At 38.6% G+C, this 16466-nt stretch overlaps 1 protein-coding gene across 1 annotated transcript; it reads right to left on the bottom strand.

Annotated features, from left to right (window-relative positions):
• Positions 1 to 2366: 2366 nt before the first annotated feature.
• On the bottom strand, positions 2367 to 15593 carry cdc45 (CDC45 cell division cycle 45 homolog (S. cerevisiae)). The gene is made up of 18 exons (XM_053624897.1): positions 14443 to 15593; positions 14187 to 14246; positions 14001 to 14093; positions 13721 to 13858; positions 11527 to 11682; positions 11380 to 11438; positions 11236 to 11284; positions 11056 to 11117; positions 10905 to 10955; positions 9162 to 9281; positions 8939 to 9070; positions 7384 to 7482; positions 7125 to 7286; positions 6913 to 7051; positions 6657 to 6740; positions 5286 to 5404; positions 4025 to 4101; positions 2367 to 2939 (listed from the first exon to the last, which is right to left on the bottom strand). The coding sequence occupies exons 1-18, from the start codon at positions 14491 to 14493 to the stop codon at positions 2875 to 2877; spliced, it is 1716 nt and encodes a 571-aa protein (XP_053480872.1). The 5' UTR covers positions 14494 to 15593; the 3' UTR covers positions 2367 to 2874.
• Between the last annotated feature and the right edge of the window lie 873 nt (positions 15594 to 16466).

Here is a 16466-nt window from a genome sequence, read left to right on the forward strand (position 1 = left end):
CTTTTACTGTAGGGGAAGGCACCCAGGAGAAAGGGCGGAACCAGTCGAGAGGTAGATGGAATTCCTGGCCTAGCATGAGGGAGGCTGGGGAGACACCTGTGGTTGAGTGCTGCATGGCCCTATAGTGTAGCAGCCTGAGGTGTATTGTGTTAGTGAAGGAATAAGTGTTGGTGGTGGGGGACCTCATGGATCTTACTGCAGATATCCAGTTGCAGATGATCCCAGGGCTGAGACAGCAAGGTCAACGGTTGTCGGTGGCCTGTCCTGCCAATCACCAGGCAGGTGGAGCAGCCCTTAACCATGGCCTCAGTGTTCCTGTCTATCCCTGACCACAAGACTAGGTTTTGAGCAATGCTGCTTGAGCTTCACAATGACGCAGGTGACCCTCATGCACCATAGCCAATATACATGCAAACAGGGCACCAGTGACCACTGTGTAAATGCCATGCACATGCCACATGCCATGCAGGTCACATTCCAGAAGGAAAGCTCCTGTTTGACTTGGGAGAACACAGCCAGCTCCTCTGGGACCTTACTTAGCCAGCCTTCCTGGATGAAATTGCAGAGCTGAGAAAGAGCTGGGACCTCTTCTGAGGTTTGCCTCACTCTTGCAGTGACACAGTGGCCTGGAGTGGTATGTATTTGGATGATGTCCTCCTCTCCTTGGTCATTAGCCCCATGAGGAGCAGGGGTGGAGTTGGAGTTAGAGAGTATATCTGCCACAACATTGTCACTGCCTGGTGTGAACTGCCGAGTATAGGTGTACTGATGGAGCTGGTTCACAGAGTACCTGACTTCTTTTTCACCACCAGCAGGTTTGAGACCCAGGGCAAGGTGTCTACTGGCTCAATGATGCCAGTGTCTAGCAGCTGCTGCAGCTCTGACGTGACTCCATCAAGTGGCTGAATGACAGGTGTAACAGACGGGATGAGGGGAGGCTGATAGGCAAAGGCAGAGAGGCAGCCCCTGAGTTCACATTATGGATACCTGTGGTCACAGACTGGGTGCCGTGGCCATCTGATCTGGCTGGGGCAGAGTGACATACATTAGCAAAATGATTAAGCTTACTACAGCTGTGGCAAGTCTCTCCATGAGCTGGGAAGGTCTGAGCTCTTATGGTGTCTCGCCTGGCTGCTGTTGGCATGTCTGAGAGTGCTGTTATCGTCTCAGTTGCATGACAACATCAGCATATGTGTTAGGCCGCTGCGTTTTGCTCAGGCTGGAGTGGGAAGGAAGATCTGAGGGGGCTACTTGACTGAAAGTGGGTCCTAGTTGCTTAGTTAAGGTAGCTGCACACTCAGCTGCACTCTCTATAGTCAGTGTGATGGTCAGTGCCTTAGATATAAACAACTAATTGTTCTCCAACAACAGTGACTGAAAATTCTAACACTACTATAGAAAAAAAAAAGTGTCATACTATATTTATGGACTTGTGTGTACAGTGTCCCTGAGGAAACTTCATTCCTGGGCAGCGACACAGGATGTCCATGTCGGAATGATGGTGAGAGGACTGCAGACCAGCTTTGATTCTCCCAGATATATACAGGACAAGTATATGTAGTATACTGATATTTGGTGATTTGCTGAGAATTTTGTGAATGGCAAATGATCTGGATAAAAACACACCAGATTTGTATGCTGGTGTTGAGAAAAGGCCCACAAACTCTGCCCACATGTAGAATAATGAAAATAGTTATTTGGCTCAGTCAAAGTTAATAACCCATAATACACACCTCTACCCAGTCATTAGTAGGGTGGGTATGGGTGCTTTCATCAGTGTTGGTATATAGAGGTAATTTTATGTTAAGTTTTACCCATGTTTATATTAATTTTTAATGGAAAACAAAACTTTGTACCATATCCAAACACCACTGTGATACAGAATGCATTCAGTGGGATGTACATGTACAACAGATATATTTTTTTTTAAACTTATTCTAACTCTCAGCAGGACAAGCCATTTAGTTTTGTTCGTATGGAGAGGAAGTTTGTCTCAGCCAGCATAAGAAGTTATTTTTAGACAATTTTGTTTTACATTACATATTAGCAATATTTCTATGTTATGATAATTGTCAAATTTCCTTTTTACTGCGCACACTAATGTGAAATTATTCAAAATAGCAGAGTAAAACTTAAAAAGAAAAAGACAAAAACCCCTTTCAGTTTAATTATTGGGAATTTGTTGTTAAGCACAAGCCCTTTACTTCTGAATAAGTCTAAATTTTGCTTGATTTCACATAATCTTTCTTTTGCCTATTCTTGTGTTGAACGGCATGTTTTGAATCTCAGTAAGTTTAACTCTCACATTTGTTAGAGCAAACAGTGAGGCCCTGTACTCACAGTCTCAGATTTCCCACTGTGGCCTAAAAAAGAGCCAACATTTTACACAACATATGATTATGATATACTTTATACAAAAAGGATACACACACGGTATCCTTTTGATAAGTTAATAAAACATCATTTATTATTGAGTACATGATTTTTATATTGAGTTTCACATTTAAAAACAAAAAAACATTAAAACTACAACAAAATCAAATGAATGTACAGTATAATACACATACAAGATCTCACAAAAGTACACAGAAGATATGTGCGACTTGTATCAGATTACTAAAACCCCTGCAGTAAATGTGTGCCTGCTACTGGTCAAGGTCTTCAGGAGGGCAGCTCCACATGTGCGCACACACAAATCGGACAGGAAACATGTTAAACCTCATATTTACTTTCAATCAATGTAAAATTCACAGGCAGAATGTGTCCACCAAGAAACCAAGTCAGGTGATGACATGACATATCAAGTATATCGTGGTTCTCAATGTTCTATTGGTGTGTGATGTTTGAGGGAGGCTTGAGGCATGCGGGGAGGTGTTAGGACAGCAGGGTAATGAGGGCATCAAGAAATTTTCCTTTGTCTTCCATCTTCAGCTCAATAACTAAAGAAAGGAGAGAATAAAGTAATAAGTTCATATTTGCATTGTGTAGAAAATCTGCAAAAAAAAAAAAGTGCACACACATGAGACCGCATGTGCACGAATGTGCCCGTTTATAAGATGTGGACATATAGGGATGGAACAAAGTAGCAAAGTGCTAGTATCAGTGTGTCTGTTACTTATGGTCTGTGCATGACCAACTCTGAGGGAATATGGGAATGTTCGAAACTAGTGGTAGGCCCGTACTAGTATAAATAAGGTATCTTCAGCAATGTTCAGCAATGCAGGACTGATATCTGCATAAAAATACTACTTGCAGCAAAACATTTACTGTTGCAAAAGTAAACGGGCTGACCAGTAACTGTGTGTTGCCAAAGTATGATTACGCTATTTTGACCACATCAGTCAGATCAGTCTGTGGCTCAGGTGGTAGAGCGGGTTGTCCACTAATCGTAGGGTTGGCGGATCGATTCCCGGCCCACATGACTCCACATGCCGAAGTGTCCTTGGGCAAGACATTGAACCCTAAGTTGCTCATGATGGCAAGTAAGCACCTTGCTCTGCTACCACTGGTGTGTGAATGGGTGAATAAGAACCAGTGTAAAGTGCTTTGGAACCACTAAGGTTATAAAAATAATAATAATAATAATAATAAAATAAAAAAGTGCTATATAAGTACAGACCATTTACCATCAGTACAACGTAAATTAGGCATAATCACAATCAACCTGGCCTCTCGAATCCACACACTACTTGTGCAGCATGATTTATACAGAACATTCAGGATATTTTTGCACTGCCCCGACTGGTTTATCCTTCACTAGTCATTTTTAGATTATATTTCCATAAATATGCATATTCCCCGATAAGACATTATCTTCAACCCAAAATGTAAAAGATGTTGCTGTATAAAATTTGATCTCAATTGCCCAGCTGTGGCTTACTGCCATTTGCTACAATCTGAGTGCAGCTACAATGCTTTACCAAAAAACTAGTCTAAATGGGAAGTAGGTCTGCCACCCGGTGGAACATGTATACTTCTTCACTAAAATAGGAAGTCCCTTTCTTTGGTTACATCAGATACGTACTTGAAGTGTCAAAGTGATCGTGGAGTGTCCTGGAGCTTGTACTTTCAGCAGCTTTCTCAAAGGCCCTGCCAAAGAAACTGGGGAGAAGAAAAAAACCACAATTGTTTATACGGCAAATATGAATGTTTCCCAAATATATGCATATGTGCTTTTACTTCAGGGGTTCCCAAAAATCTGACTCCATATGGCCATTTTGAATTTTCTGTGTCCCCGAAGCCTCGACCATCCTACATTTATTAACTCCAGATTTACAATTTAGGTCTGCTGTAACATTGAATATTATTATGTCTGGAACATGCGCACCCTAAGTGACTAAAACCAAAGGAATATTCCTTGCACTTGCTTACCAGTCTAATGGGAAGGGTGAGCATGAATTTTCTTGACACCGCTTTTCAGAAAGACAGGTTAGTTTGAAAGAGCGTGTCTCTTTCTTTGCTCACATTTAGCTTCAAATGGTACATAAGTAATAAAAACACGGCGGGTGTATTGTTAGAGGAAAATCATCCACGCTGGTGTGGTGTACGACTCTGTGTGTGTGTGTGTGTGTGTGTGTGTGTAGAAGCAGTGGCAGCGCAAGCAGCATTATTCACACGCTCGCCTGCAGATTTTATTTACAACTGGAGGATTAAATGCGATATTCACTAGACATCACTTCAGAGCCAAATCCTCCTTGTCCATCAGGTTTCCAAGTTGAACTGTAAAATGTTTAACGATTTTATGAACAGTGACATTAATCAGGCTAATGAGCTCCGTTTCTTTCAAACTTTCAAAACTGATTTCTGCCGTGTCATGAACTAGGTCTCAAATCCAGAACTCTGACGTTACATTCAAAAGTATTTTCTAATCTAGAAAATACAGAAGACTGGCTTGCAACACAGACATTTTGGTAGGTTTGAAGGCTACATGACAGATTCTTACAGTTCAAATACTAACTGGAATAGGAAAAGCAGTTAATGTTAATACTCATTAACAGGCTAGAATATGAGATGTGATTGGAGCCACAATGATACGGGATGGGGGAAATTTGTCAGTTTATATTGTTGAACTCCTATACCGGGGGGGCGGGGGGGGACAACAAAAAACAAATAAAATCCCAAAAGTGCACATACACTCGAGTTAAAAACAACTCCAAGAAACATCAAACTACAAAATTTGTTTTGTTTTATTTCTAATATTAATTTGTAAAATTAATTAATTTAAAAAGCTGATTTGTAAATCAAGCGATGCCCCACATGATTTTGGGAACCCTTATTCTACTTACTTTTTCTTGTTAGAGGTCTCAGACTCGGGTGGAATGCCTAAGACTATGACAGTGCCCTTCTCCACATCCATAGGAGCAGCCATAATGAGTGGCAACAGCTTGCAGCGCTTATTCCGAGTCTAACACAAACAGATGGAAATAAAGTGCTTTTTATTAATCAGTAAGAATTAAATATGCATTAATATATTCCATATTTGGCCAATGAGATAGAACCTTTCTAAATAAATGCTTGTGAGAAATATTTAAGATTCATCAGGCAGACACTTCAAGCAACCAAAATTCCTGTGATACTGTATGTCACGGTGCTCATTAGATTATTTTTTTTTTTTTTTTCCCACCAAAAGCAATTGTTTTAATCTAATCTTGTTTTCGAGGCACTCGGCAGGAACATGGAATGTAGTCCAGAAGAAATGTATGCAGTCTGGCTACAGAAATATTTAATATTACGTACTAAATAATAAATTTCCAATTACTAAACAATGATTAAACAAATAAAATAAATTTTATAAACAGTAGAATTAGTTAATTGAAAAGTAGTATTAGTTAATTGAAATATTTCAATGCTGAATTTAAAAAACCCTGAAAGCTGAGCTCAATGATAATTTATCATATTAGAATACGAGGGCTGCAACTGAATTTTGATAACTGATTAATAATAATTTTTTAAAAAAGATCAATCAATTAGTTTAGTTACTTAAAAAAAAAAAAGTAAATGAAATATTTTAAAATAAATATTTTGGCAATCAACTAATACTACTACAAATTTCTAACGAGTTAAAAATGTTACTGTCATTTATCAGATAATCTGTCACACAACGATTTTGTCAGTTAGTTGTTGCAACCATAATCTACATATCATAATATTTCCCCAGCCCTAACTGCCATGACTGGCTATTTAATGTTAATATGGCTACTTTCCAGTGGTGATGGCTACTTTTTAACTTTGTAAGGGCACACTGCTGTCATAGTTCAAATCAATAGGATTCAAATTTTGTACTAAATAGTGGTTATTTTGCTCAGGATATAGGCTCCCATGTGCTTAGAATTCAGTAAATACGTCATTCAAAATAATTCAAGAACACATAGCTATATAACATACGTATTAGCAGAATCTGATAGTCTTCTTATTTACACACACTCGGGAGCATGAATAGGATAAGACGTTTTCCGAAATTACATGATTTTTATGAATACCAAATGCTCATATGAACGATTTGCTCAAAAAACAACAACAAAAAAAAAACAAAACAAAACAAAAAAACCACACGTTCATATTCAGCTTGATAAATGAGGTCCTATGTGCCTGTGCTGAACTGTGAGTGAGAAATGAATTTCGTATTTAACTATGCATCAGTCATGTGTAGTGCTTACAGAGCAGACAAAGGCCTTGAGCAGGTATTTACAGAGCAGAGTCAGGGCCATAGGCTTGGAAAAGAGCTTTACATCTGGGGTTCCCTAAAATGTCATAAAAAAAAACAGAATTACATCAAAGCAATCACAACACTTCATAAAATCAGCCATGAACTTTCAAAAACATATACAGAAAGTTGAAATGACACATCCAAGTTTAAACTTTCCTAAAGTATTTACCAAGAGAATGAAAATGAAAACATGTACTTATTCCTACCTCCAGTAAATGGCAGTAGAGAAAGGGTCCTTGTGAGAGAATGAGATTAGTGCAGATGCAGCTGGCAACTGTCTGCTGAATAGCCTTCAGCTTTTTCTTAGCAAGATCAATCCCCAAGTGCATCCTTTCTATGTTACTCCTACACACACACAAAAAAAAAATTAGACTGGTCTAATAAACTACTATACGCATGCTGTTGTGTTTGAGCCCACCTTGAGAGGCAATCCAGAGCTTTGATAAAGTTGTCTGTAGCAGTTTCTTCCTTCTCCACATTCTCCAGCAGGGCTGCAGCAGCATGCACCACATCACTTGCCAAGAAATGATTCTTGAAACCAAAGTGCGCGCCAAATGTCTGTACACGGATGTCCTTCATTCTTATACACACATAGAAAATGTTCCATATGAGCCAGGGAAAGGTTTGGGAATCATTTTGGAACAGTCTGAAGCAGTTACTGAACATAATCGTCTTACCCAAATTTGTTGGAGGATTCCTCAATGACCTCTCGCAGGTTCTCCTTGATTGACATGTCCATGGAGTTAAACTTCTGTCGCACCTGTTTGAGTGGGAGGCTAAGGTGACATGGAGAGAAACTGGTTTAAAAAGAGGACTAGGTGAACCAGGATTATCCACAGTAGGGAAACTGCTCAGTACCACAAACAACTCCTGTTTTATTGAAGCATATTATAAAAAAAAAGATATATGATAAATCAGAATTGCAGCAATAGTTTAAATCCAATTAAAATAAATTGTTCAGATTATAACAACCAAAAACAACATTAGTGCACAAGCCACAATTTCATTAGCTAGCCCACTGAGCAAGTAAAAGCTGCAGCACCTTTTGCTGTGTCCCATGTTTTGCTTGCGCAGAACTGCCTAGACTATCAAGTGGTAGCCAACACAATTAACACAGGGAAAAAAACTGTTTCATTATCCTATTACTTCTAATGTAGTATATCAGTAGTGGTGCTGTGCTTAAAGGCTCTGGGTTACTGATCAGAAGGTTGGAGTTCAAGCCCCAGCACCACCAAGCTACCCTTTAAGTGGCCCTTTAGCAAGGCCCTTAATCCTCTCTGCTCCAGCCTGATCACGTCTGACCCCAGCTTCCCAAAAAACTGGGATAGGCAAAGAAAATTATTTTGCTGTACTGTAATGTACATGACAAAGGCATTGATTCATCCTTCATTTCATATCATGTTTGACAAAAAAGCTAGCAAGTCACTGGCCAGAAGTTCTGTCATCAGATTTGTTTGAACAAAAAAAAAAAAAAAAAAAAAAGTATTCGAGTCTGACTAACATCATTATGTTCTCTCAAATTTTTAACCAGGAGATGACTTCCTTACAGCAGGAGAGTTGTATGACGGCCCCAATTTATTTTGCTCGGTTTACTTAGCGTTTTCACATATCTACATGTTCCTGTTTCTTAAAATCTTTTGTCTGCAAGTGCCAATTAATCCACCTAATAAAACCATTCTACCATCAGCCAAATCATGCCTCAGCTGATGTGTGTAGTGCTGCACGGGTTGAGATTCACAACGATTAGAGTGCATTACAGTTACCAGGGCTTCTGCAGGTTTCAACAAGTTAAAATTTAAGACTTTTTAAGACCATTATGAATGCAGTTTAAGACCTATTTCACATCCTTACTGGCAAACAAAGTATGAAGGAAAATCGCTAACCTTGGTTAGCCCACACACTGGGGTCGCTCCGATAAATTCTGACCGGGCTGCACAGTTTGCATGAGTGGTTATTGGTTCCTTTTTTGTAACAGCGTGATCAATGAAATATTTCTCAAAAACACATTTAAAAGCGAGACTGAAGTTTAGAACTTTACAAAAGTAACGTTGACTTCATAACCCAAACCATTTTTAAGACTTGTCAAAATCGTATTGAAGACATTTGACGGACTCAGTTACAGTACTGAGGTGTGTCACAATACTGTGAAACATTACGTTTAAACATACTGATTAGTCCTCCTCTGTATTCTATGTAATATAGAAATGGAAGATAATGGAAATAGAGACTCACCCCATGTCTGCCAGGAACTCCTGCAGTTTTTTTTGCCCATTTATAGACCAGAGTTTAAAACTGCAGGAGGTGTAGCAGGAGTTGCAGATGCTCTCATACAGTGACCAGTGCTGGTACAAAGCCAATCTCAAGCTAACAGACTAGGTTAAGGGATTGTTCACACTAACAAAATGAGCATTCGGTACTTCTTTTCTTTTCTAAAAACACAGTTTCGGCAGGATACTCGTATTCAAAAGTGATCCTCATGCAGTCGATAGAGACGGAGTTCTTTTCATCCTCGTTGCGATGGTTATGGCGGGACACGTGCCTCTGCAGAGTAGCGATGTCGGTTACATACTTGATACTGAAAGAGGCAGTAGATTGTAGAGTTAGATTTTATCATCATCAGTTAAGTCAGAGATTCTCAACCTTTTGTAACTAAAGCCACCCCCCCTTAAAAGCCTCCCCGATCACGTGGCATGCCCCCCCCATATTGGAGGAGACCAGGTATAATGATTATCTATTCTATATAAAATCTATCTATATATAACTTAATCTATAATCTGTTTTTGATAGATAGATATTTTTTAACTTGTGTTTTGTACTTTTTTAAATTACTTTTCATAACTTATATAGTTTTATAAAAGTCATTAAAAAAAAAAATAACGGACCGGTATGGAACATGAATGATCAAAAATGTTTCTGAACACTATAACTACTTTGAACAAGAGAACTAGGCTGTAATAACATGTACTATTTTACATGTAAAACATGTTGCATTACATTCGTCTTGCATTCTAAAAACATCCGCATATGAATGATGTAAATTGGGACTAAGGTTATCTAGTGATCCAAGACATTGTTAAATCTCTGGCTCTCAGCTCCTCACTGAACAGAGCAGACGCAGAGAGAGGTGTGAGTGCAGCAGGAAAGCAAGACCTCGGCTTACAGGACAGTACTGGAGACATTTGGAAAGTAGTTAAGGTTTTTCCGATAAGTTGCTAGATTTGTCGCTAGGCGCTTTTTTTTTTTGCAAAAAAAAGTCGCTAAAGGGGCCTGAAAAGTTGCCAAGTTGGAAACACTGATCTGCACTAGAGCTGCAACAACTAATCAATAAAATCGACAATAATCGATTATGAAAATCGTTGTCAACAAATCTCAATATTGATTAGTTGGTCTGCGCACGGTACATTTACTCATTACGTTACTTCTGTTCCGAAAACACGCTTCGGAAAGTAAATACTAAAGTTGTGTCCCAAATGACGTACTATACACTTCCACTATGCACTGCGTACGCTAGTGCAGTGTTTCCGCGAACCCCTAGTGGTCAGTGGTGTAATTGCAGGGGGTCTGTAGGAAAGTTTTAAAAATGTTTAAATAATATTATATATATATTTTTGTAAAATGCATCAAAATATATTCAAATGAGATGTTTTAAAATTAATCAATTTGGTTATTCGCGTGCACACTGAAAGTTTTTTTTTTTATTTTAAAAATTTTTTTTTTTTTTTAATAATCGTCCAACTAATCGATTATAAAACTAATCGTTAGTTGCAGCCCTAATCTGCACTGACAGTTAGATAAAAGGGGTTTTTCATTTATGCACATTCTATTTGAAAAGCAATAATATACACGGAGTACCCAAATGATGCCCTGTCAGCATTTTTTTTCTTGAAAACAACTTGCGCCCCATCTCTCTTTGATTCACATGCATTAAACATGAGTACAGCTAAAAGGTCTCATTTACCAACAAACGTCAATGTGAAAGACCGTGCAAAACAATTTCGTGAAATTGCAATTCTGTCAATTCAAGTTGGCACAAAAAAACAAAAAAACACCACTCTCAAATTTTGGAAAAAGCCACAGTAAAATCATCATTTTTGGCCAAAACAATCTAAAAAAAAAAAAAACTCTGCGAAATGCTACATGGACTGAAGACTGTGCACTATGAAAGGCCATTGCTTAAAAGTCAAACAGATATACTTACTGTGTGATTTTTTCATGGACCCACTGATCAGTCAGTCCAATGATGCTCCACCTGTCAAGCAAAACGAAAATGTATGTAACTAGAATAATGGTGTGTATTTATGTACATGTATTATATTTGTTTAAAAACAACAACAAAAAATCAATCCTACCACAACATGTCTCTGGTGTCTTTGGTCATAACCCAGGCCAGCTCAAAAATAACCATTGCAGCCTGTACAAAACAAAACAGTGATACAGGATGCTGCACTAAACCCAATCAATAATAAATCACTTATAATAGTCAGATAACATGAATAACAAAACCACATTACACAGAACCCGATACTTACTGAAGTGCCATGGTACTCGTACTGCTCATAGTCGAACAGGATATCCCTCCTGAACACACATGGGTATTTACATTCTAAGCATATTGACTTGAGCGTGCTAAAAGCACTGATGAAACTAGAAATTCTTTACTCAGTATGACTGACCTTCGAGCCTCCCACTCTCTCCTCGCTCGCTGCCTCTCGATTCTCCTCTCCAACGCTCCCTGAGAAATGTTAATACATCAGTCCAAATCAAAAACAAACAATGACATGATTTTCCCCAGGTGTTAGAAGGGAAAGGAGAAATCCTACCTCATCAAAACGCCGCCGTTTTCCAGATGGCTCTGAGCCACCATCACTCTCATTCCCAGAATCCCCTCCATCGCTGTCTTCATCCTCATCATCACGGAAAATGTCATCATAGGAGGGCACACCAAGGTCATCATCTTGTTTAATTAGCAGTTTGATCTGAAACAGCAGTTTTTGTTTTTTTTCCTTTTTTACACATCCACACAAACATTTGGCATAAACAAATTATGGCTAAAAAACCATCATGCTAGCTGTCAAAACACTTGTGTGCTTATTTGGCACAGATTGAAAATGATAAAAATCTAAAAAGTTTTTCTTCTTACAGAACTATCATAACGTCTGCTGTGGTTCCGAATTCACTCTAATTTAATTTTTTAGCCAGTCAAGCATAATGATGTCATTTTAAGACAAATGACAAGATCATTTTAAGTAGGTGTGAATATATGAAATGCATAAATAAAAGGTTTTCGATTGAATGTCATTAGTTCACTCAATATATACATTCATGTGAAAAAATAAGTACACCCCATGGAAATTGTTGGCTTTTTTGACATTGGAACAAGCAAACATTTGACCCTCTTTGAAACAATGCCTACTAATAAAGGTGATACACTATCAAATGACACAAAATTGACATTTTGTAGTAATTTTCACAATTTAAATGAACAAAACAGATCAGTCACATGAAAAAAGTAAGTACACCCCTACATTTATCACACCTTCAAATCCATAAAATTAGAATCAAGTGTTCAAGATTGGGTACCAGTGATCAGAAGCTGCTTAGGGAGTGCAAATGGAACCAGTCTTATTTATACCCCTCTCATATCTAGTGTCTGGTGTTCCCTTTGTTATTGAGGTGTGTGGTGTCATCATGCCAAGATCTAAAGAGTTCTGTAAGGATAAAAAAAAGGTTGTGGATGCATATGAGTCTGGCAAGGAATTTAAAAAGATCTCCAAATGATCTGAAATACATCATTCCACTGTAAGGAAAATCATCTACAAGTGGCGCGGATTTCAAACCACTGTCAATTTATCCAGGACTGGCCATCCCAGCAAATTCAGCCCAAGAGCAGATGGTCTGATGCAAAAAGAAGTCTCCAAGAACCCCAAAATTTCATCACAAGATCTGCTAGTAAGTCTTGCAACTGCTGGTGTTAAAGTGCATGCTTCTACAAGAAAAAGATTGCACAAATTTGACTTGCATGGGAGGCATGCCAGGAAAAAGCCTTTGTAAGACTTCAGTTTGCTAATGAGCATAAAGGCAAAGACCAAGCCTTGTGGAATAATGTGCTCTGGTCAGACGAATCAAATATAGAGTTGTTTGGCCACAGTAACAGCAGACAGGTTTGGTACTGAGAAAAGACAGTTTATTAGGAGATACCAACTATGAAACACAGCGGTGGAAATGTTAAGGTTTGGAGTTGCTTCGCTGCCTCAGGGACTGGACAGCTTGCATTCATTGATTCAACTATGAATTCTGCATCATATCAAAGAGTGCTTGAAGATAATGTGAGGCCATCTGTCCAAAAGTTGAACCAAAAGTGGACCTTTCAACAGGATAATGATCCTAAGCACACTAACAAATCCATCAAGGAATGGCTCAAAAAGAAGAAATGGAAGTTTATGGAATGGCCTAGCCAAAGACCGGATTTGAATCCCATTGAAATGTTGTGGGGGGATTTGAAACAGGCAGTACGTGCAAGAAAACCCTTAAACATCTTGCAACTGAAAGAATATTGCATGGAAGAGTGGTCAAAAATTCCAGCAAGCTGATGTCAGAGACTGGTGGAGAATTGTGCAAAACAGCTACAAGAAGTTATTTCTGCTAAAGGGGGCAATACTAGCTTCTGAGACCAAGAGTGTACTTACTTTTTCCACAGAATAATATCACATCTATTGATATTTCTGTTGAATAAATGATCGAATTAGCTAATTTTCCTTGTGGTTTTGTTCAAGTATATCAACTTTATTAATAGGCACTGTTTTAAAGATGTTCAAATATTTGCTTGTCCAAATATGTCAAAAAAAGCCAATTTCCATGGAGTGTACTTATTTTCCCACATGAGTGTAAAACCAAAGCACTTTCCAGTTTGTTTACGATTAAGCACATGTTATACTTTATAACAACTTTAGATAGCAAGACTTCCATCTTCCTCATCTGTACAAACCCTGTACTGAAGTGGGGATGCAGTCCTACCTGTGTGTCGTTGTAAACGTTCACCACATCAACAGGCCTGTGGGCATCACAGATGAAGAACACCGAATCTTCTTCAGGCTGGAGAGTCTCCAACAGGTCCACATTTGCCCCACAATTAATCAGGACAAAATATCGGTACTGTAAGTTTAAAAAGAGAATCAGTGAAACACGCACATGGCTTTACCTATACTTTTGGTCACTATACAACTCATCAAATAGCTAGGAGAAGATAACCAGTTCAGAATATAACAGAGTAAAAACTCCTACATGTTAACATTACCTGTTCCTTATGTTCTAGAAAAGCTGTACCGAGGTCCTGCCATCCTGTCACAGGAACCAGTGTATACTGCACCTGATCACAGTGGAACAAAGCCTGAACAGAAAGAGCAGAGGTTAATAAAATACAGGAGCGTTAAGACGCAAGCTTTACACACCACGTAGTTAAACTGCGGCAAAAACAACAGACCTGTAGGATTTTACACGCACACAGCGCGTCGATGTCCGAGGACACGAGCAGAGCCACTCTCTACAAAATAAAGAGAGCGTAATAAGCGCGAACCGAATCAACAAACTATATAAATAAACAAGTCCACGCGCTTGGGCAGACTGTTACTAAGGTGCTTCGGTAAATAATAAAGATGCTAACAGATATCTCTCAGTGAGCTAACCCTCTGACCCGACACCATCTGCTAGCTTTTCACTAAAACACACAGTGCACTCACCTGATTGACCACAACATCATAAAACTCTTTTCTAATGTCTGTTACAAACATCTTAAATAACCGGCATAAACTTTTCAACACTTCCCCAGCAATAATATCAACTTCAATTAAAACTTCCGCAGTGTTGAAACTCTGGCGCCAAATTCGTTTGTGAGCGAGTGGGCGGAGCTTACAGTAACATCCAATAGAATCAGAGTGACAGCTAAACGTCTCTGACCTGCAACGGTCTATACTTAAAACCCGAAATGGATCCAAAAATGTTAAGAATTATTTATGGTTTTCCACATCTCTTGTAACAAAACTAAACGACGTTAAAAATAACTTATTTAGAATCTTACTGGCCTTGGATACTTATTTTGACGCACTTCCGTGAAAAGTGCTTTATTGCTTTGATTCGCTAGCCGAGTGCCATGGTGGAATGAGAGCTATAGTATAGTAATTCAAAAGAGAAATAAATTTTTAGGCAACTCATAGCTCACCATACACTGGTAACTTTGATTAACTATAAAAGTGCACAAGATACATACTACAAGATACATACAACTTTTGGTAAAAACTTTTGTGAAGATCCATAGTACTGAAAACCTATCATCAACAGCTAAGCAGTGTAGAGATCAGACACTTGCCCAAAACCCAGGATAATGGAAAGAAGGACTACATCAGGGGGAGAGTTGGACTTACCATTTACTCTATTTGAATTAAAAAGGGCCACATCAAATGCACGGCAAACGACACCAGGGAAAGATGGTATATGCTATAGCATGTTAGATCACATGAGAGACACCACACTTGATATAGTATTAAGACTGCTCAATATGGTATGGAATACAGGAAAAATCCCACTAACATGTAAACAGGCAGTTATAGTTCCAATACTCAAACCTGGAAAAGAAACCTCAGATCCAGCAAGCTATAGACTCATAGCATTAACATCACAGTTAGGCAAAACTATGGAGAGGATGGTAACAGATAGACTAGATCACTATATAGAAAGTAAAGGGCTTCTTTCACCGTATCAGTCAGGATTTCGTAAAGGGAGGGGGACAATAAATTCTATATTATGCCTAGAGTCAGAAATTAGGAAAGCTCAAACTAACAAAGAAAGTGTAATTGCTGTATTTTTTGATGTTGAAAAAGCGTATGATATGCTTTGGAAGGATGGACTTCTAATTAAACTTGACAAATTAGGAATAAATGGTAAGATGTATAATTGGGTATTAGACTTCCTGAACAGAAGAGCAATAGAAGTTAGAGTAGGTGCAGAGTACTCAAATAGGTATGCAGTGGAAAATGGTACCCCACAAGGCAGTGTATGTAGCCCAATACTGTTTAATATTATGATTAATGACATATTTGATCAGGTCGGAGGAAATATAGGAAAGTCACTTTATGCGGATGATGGGGCACTCTGGATTAGGGGTCGGAATATAGAATATTTAAGAAAGAAAATGCAACATGCAATAGGGAAAGAAGATCAGTGGGCAAATGAATGGGGATTTAAACTATCAATTTCAAAATCACAAGGCATATGTTTCTCTAAACGTCATAAAACAGTACCACTTCAATTATATGGGCTAGATCTTGAACAGGTCAAGGCTGTGAGATTTTTAGGAATGTTTTTTTGATGAGAAGCTGACCTGGGGTCTGCATATTGATAAAATTAAAAACAAATGTAAAAAGATTAGTAATGTTCTGAGATGTCTTTCAGGGCGAGACTGGGGAGCAAGTAGGGTATCGCTCATAAATATATATCAGGCTCTTATGAGGGCCGCCTTTGAGTATGGCTGCCTAGCATATATGTCGGCATCACAATCAAATCTTAAAAAGCTTGATGTGGAACAGGCGCAAGCACTTCAGATATGTACTAGAGCATTTAAATCATCACCAGTGACTGCATTACAGGTGTTGACAGGAGAGATGCCGTTGTGTATCAGGAGGGTTAAGATCATGCTGGCATATTGGGTAAATCTACAAGGGCATAACAGAGTGCACCCCACGAAAACCATCTTACAAGAATGCTCAAA

This window comes from Ictalurus furcatus, chromosome 5 (assembly GCF_023375685.1).
Source record: "Ictalurus furcatus strain D&B chromosome 5, Billie_1.0, whole genome shotgun sequence".
Lineage (NCBI taxonomy): Eukaryota > Metazoa > Chordata > Actinopteri > Siluriformes > Ictaluridae > Ictalurus > Ictalurus furcatus.